Source organism: Hetaerina americana, unplaced genomic scaffold (genome assembly GCF_022747635.1).
Source record: "Hetaerina americana unplaced genomic scaffold, ioHetAmer1.1.p SCAF_167, whole genome shotgun sequence".
Taxonomy (NCBI): domain Eukaryota; kingdom Metazoa; phylum Arthropoda; class Insecta; order Odonata; family Calopterygidae; genus Hetaerina; species Hetaerina americana.
The window spans coordinates 82,796-100,054 of NW_027286727.1; the positions used below are offsets into that span (position 1 = coordinate 82,796).

The 17,259-nt window shown below is 39.0% G+C and overlaps 1 protein-coding gene across 1 annotated transcript; it reads right to left on the minus strand.

Annotated features, from left to right (window-relative positions):
- Window positions 1–494: 494 nt before the first annotated feature.
- On the minus strand, window positions 495–9,040 carry LOC139687097 (metabotropic glutamate receptor 5-like; the record flags this gene model as incomplete). The annotated part of the gene is made up of 3 exons (XM_071584203.1): window positions 8,594–9,040; window positions 5,019–5,417; window positions 495–684 (listed from the first exon to the last, which is right to left on the minus strand). Coding segments are annotated over exons 1-3 (1,036 nt in total), but the record flags the coding sequence as incomplete, so codon positions are not given.
- Between the last annotated feature and the right edge of the window lie 8,219 nt (window positions 9,041–17,259).

The following is a 17,259-nucleotide window of genomic DNA, read 5'->3' on the forward strand; positions in this document are numbered from 1 at the left end:
ATTTTCACATCCGTTGTTGATATTTCTGTTGTTATTTCATTAAACTATTCTTATAACCCCTGGCGTTATTAATAGTGATAGACTAGTTGTCTATAATTGGTAACTATGTTATAATATTAGTCTTCTGACATGCCTAAATAATTATGAATCATGGCATATTATCCCCTTTTTTATTTATCTGTTTATAAAAGTATAAGCAGGAAGTTTTCTGTATTTCCAAATTATGATATCGGTATACGCCAAAACATGGGTAGTGCAAGAAATATTTTAATCAAAGAAATAAAAAATTTTTGTATCAATCAATTAGCATTTTCACATGGGTACACCAACAAAAACCTCATTTAGAACAGTGAACTAAATACTATGAAAGGACAAAGAGGGAATTCAATCGATCACTGCACTGCGAAACTGTATTTTCACGGAGTCGCCACGGTGAAAAAAGAAACCTCTTCGTTAAGCCTGCAGAGAAAATTTGAAGTCCATTGAGTACTTACCATCGGTGTTAATAGTAGACACGTATGTCCAGTTGAAGGACTTCACGATGTCCACCAACAGCTGCGCCTGGAAGTAGTCCGACGGCACTACACGAAGGAAGTATTCGAACCTCGATTTGTCGCTGAGGTCCCTGCTTGTGGTACTGTAGCCAATTTGGGGAATGTGGAATAGCTGCAGTAGGTTTTGAACCTGCAATGTACCCAGAAACGCATATCTCTAGTATACACAAGAGTACTTTCTGCATTGAGATATAATCATCATCTGTCGGATAAAATCTCACACCGCAAAGGAAATAGCCAATTATCTTGACCTCTAATCAGGACATATATGATAGATATTTATTTCCCACTTGACTTTGTGGGGTCCTTCCATTTTGAAAGAACCGAGGAAAAATAAATTCTTCATTCACACTTAATTATGAACGACCATGCAGCTATGAAAAAACACAAATGGTTCTGAGGAGACTCCATTACAGGAAAACAATGATCACGGTAAATAAGGAGTGGATTTTAAAAGTTTATATTATTTGTTTGTTTATTCAGGACCATTCGTAAACTGCGGAACAAGCTAACGAATGAAATTACGCACTCATATGTGAACTGCCCAAATAATACGCAAACTGGTGCAACCTGGCGGCTATGATGAGGACTATAGACCAAATGAGCCGTATGTGTTTGGCGTATCGTCGAGCTGTGCGTATGGTGCCAGTTATGTTAGTTTCTGTTGTCCTTGTTTTTTTCTTTTTTTCACAAATGGAAATTGGCGAAATTACGGAGCAACGAATCAACATCAAGTTTTCTGGAGAATTGCGGTAAAAGTTATGAAGACATTACTGAAATGTTGACAGCTGTTTACGGTGATGATTCTCTGAAGAAAACATCCGTTTTCAAGTGTATTAAGCGTTTTAAAGACGGCCAACAAAACGCCACGGATGATGCAAGACTGGGACGACCTTCAACCACCTGTGTTGACGACAACATTGATCGTGTGCGGTCCCTTGTCCTTACTGATCGTCGAAAAAGTGTCCTAATGATTGCTGATGAAAATCAACAGTGCACACAATTTTAACCAATTAGATGGATGTATCCTTCACCATGACAATGCACCTGCACATTCAGCATTGATTGTTCCCCAGTTTACGGAAAAAAGTTCGACTCTATATTCGCGAGATCTGGCCCCCTGCATTTTTTTCCTAATCCCAAATTGCAAAAATGTGATGAGGGGATATTGATGGGAAGATGTGGACGTAATAAAGCAAGGGAAGACGAGAAAACTAAGTAGCCTAACTGCTGAGGGCTGAGGGATTCCAAGGGTGCTTTAAACAGTGAAAAATAAGATGGAATACGTGCTTAGCAACGAATGGAGAGTACTTTGAAGGGGACAAAATCGATGTAGAATAAATTGTGCGAAATAAAGTTTTTATGGCCTCATTTCGCGAATTTATTGGACAGAGTAATAAGTTTACTACGTAATCATGAGGCCCAGTCTTGCCAGCAACAAGAACTTTGTTAAACGTTGTGAACGAGACATACTACTGAAAAAAAATGATGAAAAATCAGACCTCTCCAGAGCTCTCATGTCCCAGGGTTCAGACCAAACGAGGACCGAATGGATCCTATTGAGAGTCACGTGAAGATATATGGATGGGTATAACTTTTACTTTGTAAATCCATAAGATGAAGTTTCTTTTAGATTAATTACATTTATTTTAGCGAAATATGTTTCAAAGAAAAGCTTTTTACGTCAAACTATTTCAGATGTGTTGATCATGCAGATTAGCAATGAAGAAATCAAACAGTATTACAAATGGATATAAAAAGATTGAGAAAGAGTCTGAGTTCTGCACAAGAGTATATGCTACAAAATAGTCCATAGAGGATCTCCCACCTTTTCTAAAACCTTCAAGTAGTTCCGCAGGAATGTTGTCTACTCCCACGGCCTCATTTGATTTAATTTCCCTTGGTGTCCTTTCTACCTAATCATCGAGTAAGCCTGAACCTAAGCTGTCTTCATCTGCGTCATTATTTCCTTTCTATATCTAAGTTTGCTGGCCTTAGTTCTTTACCGTTCAATTCTATGCATTCCTCCCATGTATCTTAGATCTTTTCTGCTTTAACTATTAATTTACCCGACTATAATATTACACTTTAACAACGTTATATAAAATTAAATGTTTGCACAATACATTTTGTGAACAAAAAATGTATTATCGCTCTGGTCCACAGGTCGCGTAAATGCTGTTTAACTGGAGTGAATGTCGTTTTCTTAATCGACTAAACCATTATCAGAAATACTGGCAAGCGGTAACATTATGAATGCAAATCCATCAAGGCGCTATTCTCTCGGTGATGGTTTTTTAAATTTATTAGTTTCATTAATTTCAATTTACTATTTAACACAATCACTTTTTCTTTTCAATAAGTTTCTCTAAATCATCACATACCTCCATCCTCCTCGCTGATTTTGACCCATAGTAGGGCCCAGTTAGACCCATAGTAGCATTACATTTTCCCGGAAAAATTATTACCCGCACTGTATTAACATTGCTGTAGCTTAATGCCGCCAACCTTTTTACTAATCTGTGCCCAATGGGCTCCAAAGTATTTTTCTTTTTCATTTCTAACATTTTCTCGGCAGCTATCGTTACCCCATTTTTAAGATCCGTCCTTATTTCTTATTTCCTAACAATAAACAAGAATTCCCGTAAGGGAATTTGTTTTTCATGTCTTTCGCTCCCGTTAAAGTTTCACATTCAAATTTGACACAGACTATCTTCTTTAAACCTTTGAAATTCAAGAAATATTTTAAACCTAACAACCAAGTTACGAAAATTTGTATCTTGTCACAGAAAATACTATGAATCCAAGAGACTGTCCTTAAATCAATGTTTAAGCGCACCGCTATATAATTGGAATCTTCCCGTACCTCCCGAAAACGTCCCATTGTACCTACGCCTGCAATAGTATTTGAAGTGATGATAGTTTTTATCGAACGCTTACTACAGCAAAAGTCGTTTACTTCATTCTTCCACTTTCCTTTCCATCTTCTTCCTCTGTTCATTACTCGTACTTATTCCAAAAACATACATTTCTTAATTTCTCTATTGCTTACGTGCACTGATATTTGCATTGGTCCACCATATTCATCCTTCATCATAAAACTTACAACTTAGATCTTTCGTAATTATTATCCCTATTTCCTGCACATAAACTATATACAGTCGAGTTTGATAATTCTTATCGATCAAACATGACGGCTGATTTAAAAAAGATTGAGTCACTTCTGAGTCTGTTTCATTCTCCGAACTTCTATTAAAACGTATTGAATGGAAGGACAAATTATTGGAAACCTCTACGGAGTCCAAAGGTAAAGGGATTGGATAAGGAATCACAATGGGCAGTGAAAGGCAAGGGAGATTGGTAGGGTTATCCATTTCAATTCAGACCTTTCAACATATACACGGAGGCAACGGTTGGGAGGAACGAGAAGGACTGGAGGTAAGAAAAAAGTAAATGGAGGAGTAATGGGGTGAGATTTGCGGAGGTACAATTTTAATAGCCACTCATTAAAAGATATTATAATCACTGCGGGCGTGCGATAGACATTGGTTGATAAGCAATCATGAAAGACCGAATGCAAGTAATGTCTCAATAAATAAAAAATAAGTCAAAATTAAATTTGAACAGCATATATAAGGGCAAGTAAAATACGCCACCTTTTTAGGAGCAATTCGAAAAAGACAGGAAAAGTAGATCCCTGACATACTGAATGAAAATTAAATATTGCAAACTGATATAGCGGATAATGTTGCATAAACGAGGGAGAGGAGGGACAACTGTATTTATTTTGAACGTAATTAATATAGGTTATAGGTCAAGAGAGGTTACTCTAAGTATTTGGAACAAAAAATAATATACAACTCGTATATAATGTACTAAGTAACTAATAAACGACTTGCATCTAAACATAATGGTATATATGCATATAAAATATGGTGTGCATATGTATTACAGAGCACTTCCTTTGTCTCGATTAAGGTTCGAGATACTATTCAAGAGACATTTTTTTAATTTCTTGACTGGGGGATAATAAATATTTGCCTCGTAAAAATTGAATCAAATTAAATTGTTAATTACAAATGTGCTGTCTTTCATGTAAATCGGAGATATAATGCCCCAGTTACACTTGAGGATCATCGATATTTCTTAATTATTAGAATCGTAATGGAGCAAAGAAAACCAACAAGTTTAACATTTGTAATGTGTACCTTTCCAAAGTTGAAATCATTTATAGTAAAATGATTTACAGTGTAAAACTGTGCCGCAACTGATTCTCAAAATTTAAAACCAGTCTTGAAAAAGCTCTACTTTTAAAGCCCATTCTATTCGTATCATACCTTTCATAACCCCCCGATTGACCTATTGATTTCCCCTTTAAACCTCCTTCCTACATATGAGGCGTTTGAGTTATATCTTAAATGCCATCGTGGTCCAGTTGAAGGGGTAATGAAGTAATCGACCAACCTGAAGAGCCACCGAACTCGAACCCGGCCCAACGACTCCAATCAGTGGTTTTCTCTGCGATCGAGTCGATTTGGGGCACGCAGTGGTCGCCACCTCGTTCCCTTTGCTCTTCCGGGGCTCCTTCTTCTCGTCGGTGGTCCCACGGTTCCAAAATTTCCACCTGCTGCCGCTCTTGGACTTGTTTTCCGGGCCGATGGTTGGCCGTGCCGCCGTCGGGGAGAGGCCCGCCATGGCGGCCGCCGCAGCCGCTGAGTCGGAGTCCTGCACCGCGATGGCGTCGCGGATGAACTCGATGCTCTGCTGAAGGGCAATTGGGGCGTACCAGCACGAGTCCCGTATCTCCACACCCAGGGTGATGTTAGGGAGGAGGTTGGGGTCGGAATTGATGGCTTCCAGGGCCTAAAATGAAAGATCGGGAGGAATCAAAAGACTGAATTTATGGTGGCATTACATTCCGTATTAAAATTATACAGGAATATAAGGAATCGAGAACTTTGATCATGATGCACCGACTGATATGATATTTTATGAAATGGGAAGGCATACTGGAATTCATAGCCATTATTTTCTTCCTCGTCTCACAGATCTAGATTCAGAGATGTGCAAGAAATTCTATCCCACTTTAATTATCACGACAAAGGAAGCAAAATACATCACTAGATAAGATGAAAACAGAAAAAAAACGGTGAACAACCATAAATATTCTAGGTATGATTACAGGGAAGTATTAATACATTAATAAGTTTAATTGCCGTTATCTTGAATGTTAGAAAACCACAATTATTTATTTTCTCGCTTAATAAAAGTAATATTAGCTAATATTGCGTAATTAGGAACCAATTAATATAAATTTCTGGTCTACCTATTGCTGACTTGGAATTGAACGGTCTCTATGTGGGTACCCTTGGTTCTGGTTCACCTGAAATTTCACTTGTTTTAATATATACCCAGTAATAATAAATTTATATTAAATACTAAAAATGGGATTATAATTTTTTAAATGGAAAAGTATTGACATATATTAAAAAGAAGCGTCCGCAGAATTTACATATTTGTATTTTATTAATCCCCGATTTCCGTTCGCAAATACCGACGTTCCCTATTTCTTTCGTGTTTATTCTATTTAGAGCAAGCAATAAATTCCGATGTTCCGTTCACAAAGTTTCGATTTTACTCGTCACATCTTCTGCATCCATCTCACTTTGATCAGCACCCTCCAAAGAGTAAACAACTGCACATGCACAAACCACATTCCCGTCGACCCACACCCTCGCGCCCCCTATTCTCCCACTTTTCTCTCAAAAACGAGGGATTTGTTGAGGTCGGCAGCGTCTTCCGCGGTCTGTTCTTTAGATTTAGAAGTCCCTAGGGAAAATATTTACGTAAAACTGAACATGGACGCAACTCCCGTTTATTCACAGTTAATAATTGCTGATCTGAATTGCTCCGTCCATAAGCTTCACGTTCTGGGTCGATCGTAAAGTCTTCAAAATACCTTCGATGAGTACATATGCAAATAGTGAGTTAAACATTAAAGGCTACCGTCCGAAATAATTCTTTCTAGCTCTCTTGCCTTAATACCGTCAAATTTTTGTGAGTGCATAGCGCTACAACGTTTTTCATTTGTATTTGTGTCCCAACACATTCCGGTTATGCTAACTCAAATTATAAACTCTGATACAGTAAGTATTTAAAATTACATTGCATGATTACAACATTAGATATTAAAAATTATTTCGTCTGTACGAAGTTTGTTTATTATATCCTTCCCAAATACGTATCTGTTCAAAATAAAACTTTTTTTTCCTTCTTAAGTTTGTAAACTAAAACATACGACTCTTGATCGGGAATGCATACGTTTAAATTACTGCCGGATGATTTATAATCAGTTTCGTCCTTACGGTCGTAAATTTTCCGAATCAAGCCGATAGAAAAGTATGACTCCAGTAAATAATTCACATTCCACGGAAATAAAATCGTCGGAAATAAAAAAAATTATTGGCAGGATTGATCGAATGATTCGAAGAGATATGTACCAGAGCCGATAGCATCCGTCGAACTCGGACATTTTAAAACGTTCAATCTATCCTAAAAAATGTATGTCCCACTTGAGAGTGATGTGTATCACAAAATATTTGTGTTCTTTATTCAGCAGGAAAATTCCATATTGAAAATTAAACCCAGCTGCAATCCCTTACCAGTTTTTGGATATAACTCCCAATATGTTTGCAGCGCCTTCCCTTCCAACCGCTTTCCTCGCGTTTCACACCCACGCCATTTACCCACCAATTAACGCATTAATTTTTCTAAGCGTACAACTCAATGTCCTAGCTTCAGTGAACCCGAGGAAATTTGAAGCAAGTTCGTAATTTGTAAGCAGAGCAAATTTTAGGGCCAAAGTAAAAATAACGGTTTACATTTATTAGCAGTAATCTGAAAATTTGAAGAAACTACTCAGTCCAATTGCCAACTTTGTTATTTAAACATCTTGGGCGTGGAATTTTTCATGATGACCCAAATGAGCATGTGATTTAGATATTCTTACCAAAGATCAGTGGAGAGAATGTTTTCATTTAAAGATAAAATAGGTAGATGATGTTGTTTCTTAGGGTGATAAATGAATTGATAAAATTGGGGCCACAAGAGGTGTTAAAATTAACTGCAGGGGATAAAAATTACAACAATACGCCACAACACCGTTGTTACAATGGAGAATCCAGTATTTTTATGAGTAAATGACGGAAAACAGTTCAGAGAAGGTACAAAGACAAACGCGAGCGTCCGACAAAAATATCCGCTCATGTACTCGTGTGCTTATTTTTCAAAGACATCACATCTAGTAACGCACTAATTTCTGCCTATTTGCCATCGCTTATATGTTGATAAATAATAAATATTAGCAGAAACATTAAGCGAAGGTAATCATATTGCAACAGGAATCTCATAACTGGGAAGACTAAATGAAACGCCAACTTTCAGTTATGCAGAAGACAGCAACAAGAAGAATGTCACAATTTAAGGTCGGAAGAACAGAAAAAGACGGTCATTGTTTGATTTTCAGGAAGATAGGTTTCTTAATTTTTGCGCCGAGCATTGCAGTGAAACGACAGAGAAAAAATTAGTTCTGCCATTTGAACATGTATTTTTCATGGGTATATTAAGAGTTCTCGTATTAATATTGCTATTTTGACTAGTGATCCCGATCTGGTGCTCAAATTTAAAACTAATAAAAATAAATATACTCAAATTTAAAAAGAAAAGTTAAACGATTTAAATTTTTATAAGTTTATCACGTGTTTCATATAGATTTTTTAGATAATTAATATATAGGAACAACAATCACTGTATAAAAAATGCATACATTATTTAATATTATGATGGTACGTTTTCACAGAGAAAATATTTTCCAATAAAAACTAACCTCCCTTGTTCAGCTATTACTTGTGCAGTAAGTCATGTACCTATAAAAACAGATTCCGCGAAACAATTTGCCGGAGGGGAAAAGAAAATGGTTTGACCATTGCTCTTTCCCTTCGGATGGTAACAATCCAAAGAGGGGTCAGAGGATCACTCACCATAAAAGTCGCCTCCACTCTCTGGATGCCGTAGAGTTCCCTGACCTCCCCGCACTGCAGCCTCCCCCCGGCTCCTCCCGCCGCCAAACTCCGCCCTCCCTTGGGTGCCTGCTTCTGGTTTGGCTGGTGATGCACAGAGAAGAGCGCCCCAATGGTGAAGTCGCCGGGGAGCACCGCCGGGACGTTGCCCCGCGTCTTCCTGGGACTCGGGGGCCGGGGAAAGGGGAGCGAGCGGGCCGCACCCGCCGAGCCGCCCTTCCCGCCCTCCTCCGTCCCCCAAGCATCCTCTCCCCGGCCGCCGCCAACCCCGACGCCGAACGCCTCCCCGTCCGCATAGAAGTAGCCCCGAGCCACGCCGACGGCGCTCGCGAGGGCCAGAGCCCAGACGGCCGCCCGAGCGACGGCGGCGGGCGGAAGAGAGCTGGCGGCCCGCGGGCCAGGCGTCATTGCTCCAGGCGGCCCGCTCTCCACTTGTTCCTCCTCATCCCTCGGCGTGGAACGGGGAAAGCACAAGCAAGTCAACACATACGCTCGGAACGAAGCGAAATTACCCCTGGTCACACTTGATCTCGTACCCTTCTGAAATGTTCTCTCTATTGGATTCTAACTCGAGGAGCGGTTCCAATCTTAATCACACTGGTATTGAATACATTGAGGCTGCTGGTTGATACGAGTACTAAATTAGTATCTAACAATGAACAACACTTTAATTGGTCCCTTATTCATGTTCGGTTTAAGTATACCATCACTAAGAGCAAGCTAAGAAAATCCTTGCGCAAGAGACTCTAGTCACTCCCTCTCCTCTCGTCACCCGACCCGCGTACGCACGGAAGCGAAATCATATTATTCGATTCCCTCAGAAATACTTTCCCAGTAAAAGGTGCATATGCGTTCTGAATGCAAATTAAACTTCGAATAAACTTCTTGGAGTTGATGGACAAATGGAGGCACTCGTCGATTAAAAATTAATCACACATTAGCTGGAGAAATAAGGGATAGTCTCTCTTCCCTAAATACGTTTTAAACTCTATTTCCAAAATACGGAAGCGTTTACTGGAAATTACGTAATCTAGCGAGAACACTCATTTTAATTAAGAGCAAAGTTGAGCACTTTGGAAGACAATTTCATTTCGGCTTGAGTCCTTCCGTTATCGGCACCCTGACTCGAGGGCGCGAACAGCTGCTGAAATCGCAGTCTCCATGAGAATATGAGCGGCCATTTCCTATGGTTGTGGATATCCAGGCGGAGGTGCGAATGCAAGGGAGGTGGAGAAACAGTGATGCGTCCGCCTTCCCCTCCAGTCGTCGCCTCCAGCGCAGGGCCCTGATCTTTATTCGGCCCCCGCGACCCGAAGAAAGTTTCAGAGTGCTCGGTGACCCGAGGGAATTCGACTTCCAAGGGACGACACCACCTGAAATCAAAAAGGCGGGTGAAATCATTGATTGAAAGCACAAGACACTCCAAAGGAGATCCTCCATTTGTTTCACGCCGTTACTTGTGCTCCTAGTGGTCGAGGTATGGAGAAAATTCACATTTGACAGCCGAATTACATGCATTCGTAGATCTATGAGTTGAGTGTTAATTAAAACTAACATATAGAAGTATATAATGGCGAGCTGAGAAAATTGAAAAAAATTTCCTTAGATCGCCCGAAGCTAAGAGATTTATTCCTATCGGACGACTCCCAGAGCAGTCTGTGGCCTAATGTTATGTTATGATCGGCTAACATCGGTCTATTATTTCTTGAATTTTCGCTCTCCAGAGCATTTATTTAAGGATCGAAAATTCCTTATTTCACATTGACATTCCTATCAACGTATGACTGTGAATTAATAATAATAATAATCATTACTATGAATCATCCACAGTAATCGTTTTTACAATAAGATCCGATGATAATCCAACAATCCTGTCGTTCCCAACTAGAATCTTAATTTTTTCATAATTTATTAGCTTTACATTTCATGTAATGAATCACTCGATTTTGAATATCCGATTATTAGTCCTATTCTTTATTTATTCTACCGTCAATTAGACTGATATTTCTTAGAGAGAGAAGGATAAGTTTATTACATTTTCAATGCAGCGTTTTCAACAACTTCTTTTCTTCCTTCTCTTTGGACCTCTTCAATGCTAACACAATCATAGAAAAAGTGAATGGAAGAGACTACCTCGATTTCTATAAAACTGATTACTGAAAATGAAGTCATACAAGTTCTGGAAAAAAACAAAATATGCCTCGTTGTCATAGCTACACGGTCGTGGATACCCATTACATTAACAGACTTAGAGCTCCATGTTTTGTTATTAGTGTGTTAATTTAAGGGGCATCCATTGTAATTACTATTACTATCTCCAAGGACGTTGATCACTCTTCCTAGTCGGCTCTTTATTCTTGTTTCCACTCCTTCCAGCTGGCCTCTGCATTCCTCCATAGTTTCTTGAATATCGTGCTCTCTGCGTAAGTAATCATATGCTCACACATTCTCTCTTACTACTTGACCCAAAATTACTTGGATTACTGTCTTTTGAGGAAGGCGTTCCTTAAGGGACAAACGCTCAAAATCGGAGAGTGCGCGGTAAAAGGTGAATATCAAGGTTAGCCAAGTTCAATTTAAGAAGTTTCATATTTGCTTAAACTAAATTAATATTAGGAGAGGGGAGTTGTGAGTGTGCTTTTTATTTGAGATTTAAAAATGCCTGAATTACCAATTAAAAAGTTTCAGATATTTTTCTGAGGAACGCAGGAATCGCTGCCACAAAATGTCGCCTGAAGTTTCCATAGTGTTTCAAAAAATTGAATATATGAGTTCAAAATGAGAGTTTTCATTTCCTTTCTGAAAGAGAAGAAGTTTTCTTAGAAAGTAAACTATAAAATAAGTGAGTGTCTAAAAGATCTGATATCACCTTTCGAAAACTACTTGCCACAACCTCAAGATAAGAGCAATATGGATCCTTGTGAATGAGAATATTTCCACGGAGCCTGTCCATCCAGCAAAGGAAAAAATGTTTCTCAAACTTTCGGACGATTCTACTGCAAAACGTTATCGTCAAGTAAATAACATTTCGAACTAACATTAGGAGAAAATATGAACAACATACCAACAAGGGCCTTCAGTTCCTGATGCCTTTTACATGTACAGAGATGATATCAATGACTTCCTCTTCTCAATAAAGATAACGTAGAAAGCTTGAGTCAGATAATGAGTCGAAATTAAAACTAAAATCTCGGAAATTTACAGGAAATCAGATAGATAAGAATAGTCAAGAGCTCGAAACTAAAATGTGTTCAGTGTCCAATACATATAATATAAAATTTTAAGGTAAAGCCAAATATTAATACACAGTGATAGATTGAATTGAGGAATTACAGTGCTATTACAGATTTTGATTACTAAAAGTAAAAATGTAATACAATGTCTCTTTACCTTATTAGTTTATTGTTTTCAATTCAATCGCTGGCCTATCTGCTTGAAGTTTCAACATATATATCAAATAACAAAGTTTATGGATTAAAAATTAATAATATTAGGGCAAAATTGATAAAAAATGCAGCTTAACAGTCGTGCTGCAGCGTTTAATAAGATTTCTCCTCTTCTTTGCAACTGAATGAACGAATTTCTTTCTTCCTTAATCTTTGTAGGACTTAGTTATTGCTGATTCTCTCACTCCATTTAATCTCATCATTCGTCCGTAACACCACATTTCCTCTGCTATCAATCTTCTCTTTTGGGCTCCTGTACTTCCAAAGCCTGGTTACCATATAGTAGCGGGTCTCATAACTATGTTTTAATGAAGTGTTACCTTACTTAAAAGCTAACTTTGCTAGTTGGATGCAGACTCTCCTTCTAGTAGAATGCCTTCGTTGTTTGGATATTCTCCATTTCCTTGCTTCTTCGATCAATGGAGATCCTACTTCCCAGGTGAAATATTCTCATATTTATTCTAGTTTCCGGTACCGTATTTCTTTGCCGTTATTTCAATAGTTTATTTTTACATAGCTCGTTGTTGTTAACTTTAAGTTTTATAAATCAATTGAATTTATATGAATACATAAATCCGCTTCATATCTTACTTTTTTTAGCAATATTATTGTATCACCACAGAAGCGTTCCTTGCCTACTGCTACCTCATGTGCATCAATTCAAGATTTTTAATTTTTATTCATTGTTTTGTGTGAGTATATATTATATATATATATATATATATATATATATATATATATATATATATAAATTATATAAATAAATAAATATATATATATATGTGTGTGTGTGTACTATATACATACATACACACGCACTCACGTACGCGCGCAAGCACAAGCACACACACACGAGGATAGGCTGAAAACTAATGCACGCATACTTGTAGATCACAAACAAAACGGCATTCATAAGCACTCCTAGTGGCATGTGGAAGTAAGATTTCCCCTCACATGCCTGCACAGCTTCGAGGTCGTTTCATTCATCCAGTGTGCTTTGAAAATCGGGAGTATGGAGACGTGTTCTAATGCTATGTTAGCGCGAGTTAAACAGCGTGCTTTTGTTGAATTTTTAACAGATGAATAAGTGACTCCTACAGAGATTCTCATCCTTCTAAACTAGTAGTATCTTATCCTTCGGTTTGGTTTCTACTATTAATGGTAGAAGGATAGGAAAAACACTAGTTTTTTGATGAAGTTTTCCGAGGTCTTCGAAGAGTGCCATATTGGCCGACGTTTCTATTCTCAACTCGTGCATTGTTCTCAGGGTAGATGAGAACGATGAGGATGATGCTTCCTCTACCCAGAGGACGATGCACGAGTCGAGCATCGAAATTTCGGCCAATATAAAACCCCTGAACCGCTGGGAGAACCGAGAACACTTCATCGAGTAAATACGCCGGGAAAACACCAGTTCTAAAAGTTTTTTATCACGAAATAAATTACTATATTACTTAAAGGTAGCTTTCCAATAAAGGTGTAACACCAGGGAATAAATTCTTTCAAAGAGTTGATTCTCAGATAGTATATTCTCCCTATTATCGTTTTTAAACAATTTGTTTCTGACCTAGGGCTAGGGCTTTCATGTTTAAGTCTCCTGAGAGTTAAGAGGACTCGGAATTGAATAGTGGGCCTCAAATGGTGTGGCTTGTCTAGAAAGCACACATGTGAGATGTTAGAGCAAAATTAAACATTAAATAAAAATGAAATCGCAAATTAAAAACAATCAACGACAATCATAAACAGTTCATTTAATTGCAATTATACAGATTCAGGAAAACCAGTCACAGACAAAAGGTCAAACTTTCATGGCACGTAGCTGTCATGATTGTTCACAATCACAGGCGTATTTCTAATTTTGAGTCTGGCTCAATCACTCAGGACCGTTTTGACATCTGAATGGAATATTCAAAACACCTTTTCAGTCAAATTTAGATTTTTATTCCAAAAAATAGAAACGAAAGTGAAGAAAAACAAAGGCAATCCCAGAGTCGCAAACAATGGAGTCCAATCCCTTAAGAGCTGAATTCAATTTTATTGATTTGGCAGAAGCAAGCCATTAATGAAAAAAAATAATCAAACGGTGTAGACTTTGTATTCTATTACTTGCAATTGCATACATGAAGGAACAGTTATAAGATATAATAATTAATCTAATTAGATTAAATAATTCATTTTTATCTCTCCAATGAGTCCTATGTTTATTCATCACATACCCATGACAATGAGAATCCATTTAGCAGGAATGAAGGGTCACCACTCGATCAAAACGAAGCCATAATAACAGGAATGGAGAGTTTCCACTCATTATCATTTCCAAATAAAAGACTAAAAAGTTGAAAATTCACCTCTCAATCGCGGTCGGATAGAAATAGATATTCATGTGCGTCAAAAGCTCCTGTTATCGAACGAGCAAATACTCTCCCACGAATAAAAAATCATTTCAAACTCCAAAAGTTGAGCAAGTGCCATGTTGCGAAGGCATGAAAAAAAACTTGACCACCGGCCATACGTCACCGCGAGGGCACTCTGATCAGAAAATAACGTAATGGAGGAAAGCACTTGCTTTCAAATCCGCCTTCTTCTTCATCCTCTCACTCCCCTCGCTTAATATGTATATATATATATATATTTGGACGGCAAAAGTGAACACAAATAAAATAGTCACACTTTAAAGGACACATTGTTAATTGTTTCAGCTTTTGTCCTTCTCCGAGGCCTTCTTCAAGTAAGACTCATTTATATATATATATATAAATATATATATATAATTTGAATTTATGCGCACATATCTATATGTAGACTATATATATATGTATATATATATATATATATATATATATATATATATATATATATATATATATATATATATATATATATATATATATATACATTCAAACACGAAATCCCGCCAAACGGCGAATAAATACTCATATATACAGAAACAGATATAAGGAAAAGGGATAGGAACACATATAAAGGACGAACACAATAGAGGTGGGGAAGGCGGAATCGAACGGATCACAAGAGTAAAAATATTTCCTCAACCGGGACTCGAACACCGGATCTTTCCACTTGCCGGGCGGATGCTCTTAACCACTTGAGCTATCGAGGATAGTCAATTTACCCTGAGATCCGTGGGTCTAATATGTCGCCAAGCGCCCCGATTCTTTCAGCCAAGAGATGGCGTCAGGGGGCTGTTTCACCCACCAAAGGAGAAATAGACAATACACAAGGAAAGGAAAGGACAGTGGGTTAGAATTCATAGAACATCATACAGGAAAGGAACAGTGCGTTTCGTGGCACGCATAGCCAGAAGAAAGAGATGAGCCACATTGGCCAAATACACATTCAAACACGAAATCCCGCCAAACGGCGAATAAATACTCATATATACAGAAACAGATATAAGGAAAAGGGATAGGAACACATATAAAGGACGAACACAATAGAGGTGGGGAAGGCGGAATCGAACGGATCACAAGAGTAAAAATATTTCCTCAACCGGGACTCGAACACCGGATCTTTCCACTTGCCGGGCGGATGCTCTTAACCACTTGAGCTATGGTTCAATTTAGTTTTATTCGGTCTAGTATGTTACACTGCTAGTGTTTACATTGTACACATTGTCAGCTTACAGATTATGGTTACAGAGTATTTTTTTTTCCTACTATGGTTACACACTTACATAGACATAAATTCATATACATTGCATTAAACAATTGTGACCATGAACAATACTGTTGAAGGAAATAATAAAGGCAGGGTTCACAAAATATAGAAGGAAATATTTGGATTAGCAACGGAACATTAGATTTGGTTGGGATTATTGATAGCTTTGAAGCACAGTTATTCAGAAAAACAACTTTTTAACCACGGACGAAGTGTGTCCGGTACCGGGGGCAGCCACATCCGTTCCACCAATGCTTGCATGCCTTTAGCGGAGTGTTTATTCGCGGTTCTCATCTGTGTGAATTCCACGATTAGGGTGGTCATTATGAAGGATTTAAAGCTCGGAAAGAGCCGAAAGTTCAAGGTGATCAGATTCATGTCGGTAATGGCACCACCACCGAACACGTCCCAGGTTTTATAGATCTTTTTTAGAGCTTCCCATTCTCTGATTTTATCGTTGCATCCAAGGATGAGATGCGCGACGTTGTCTATTCGACCGCATGACGGACAAAGGGGCGAATCGGCTAGCCGAAGGTGGTGCCTCACTTCCCTCGTCATGACTGTGTTCGCGATTAGGTTAAACATTCCACTACGTGCCTCATCGTTCGCCCTGCTGGTCGCCCAGTTTTTCCAAGAAATCGTTCTTTTCGATATATTTTGTTGCTGCTCGGTAAGCGCTCTGACATACAGGGTCTTCACTCGAATTGCTTCTCCATCTCGCAGGAGAGAAGCGACTTTTTTCGTTTCATCAAATGCCCTCCGGTGGCATACGTCGCGCGAGAGTTCCTGCCACGCGTCCTTGAGGAGTGCCTTGCGCCACGCGTCGTCACCGCCGAGGATGCGCAGACTAAGCTTCGCATAGACAACCTTCGCCTTTAGAGCTGTATCGGTTAAATTGAGACCACCCTGCTCAAACGGGCCATAGAGCTGGTTTCGGGACACTTTCTTTACGTAGCCATTCCAGATCATTTGGTTGGACACTCTAATAAAGTATGCGTTGTATTTAGTGGGTAAGGGCCATAGATGGGCCACATACCATATCCTTGGGAAGACAATCTGGTTGAGGAGGCGGACGCGGGTCACGATCGGGAGGGAAGGGAGTGAAAGCTTTCCAACACTCCATTTTACATGATGGTCAATAATTCCCCAGTTTCGCTCAATCGTGGGAGCCAACTCCCTCTCCCACCAGAACCCCAAGATTTTGAGCGAGGGTGCTTCTGACCAACCGATAGAGTTCGAGGGCCGGTCGCCCTTCAGCAGCAAAAACCCGGATTTCCGGTTATTGAGGAAGATACCACCCTGCTCGTATGACGTTAATATGTCGTGGGCTAGGGCCATGTGGGACGGGTCGTCTACGAAGAGCGTTATGTCGTCAGCGTATGCGACGCCCAGGCAGACGGCGCCGTGACGACGTACCCCGATTCCACTGCTCTGTAGTCGTCTGAGTATGGGGTCTAAGGCAAGGGCGAACAGCAGCATTGACAGTGGGCAGCCCTGCCGAACGGA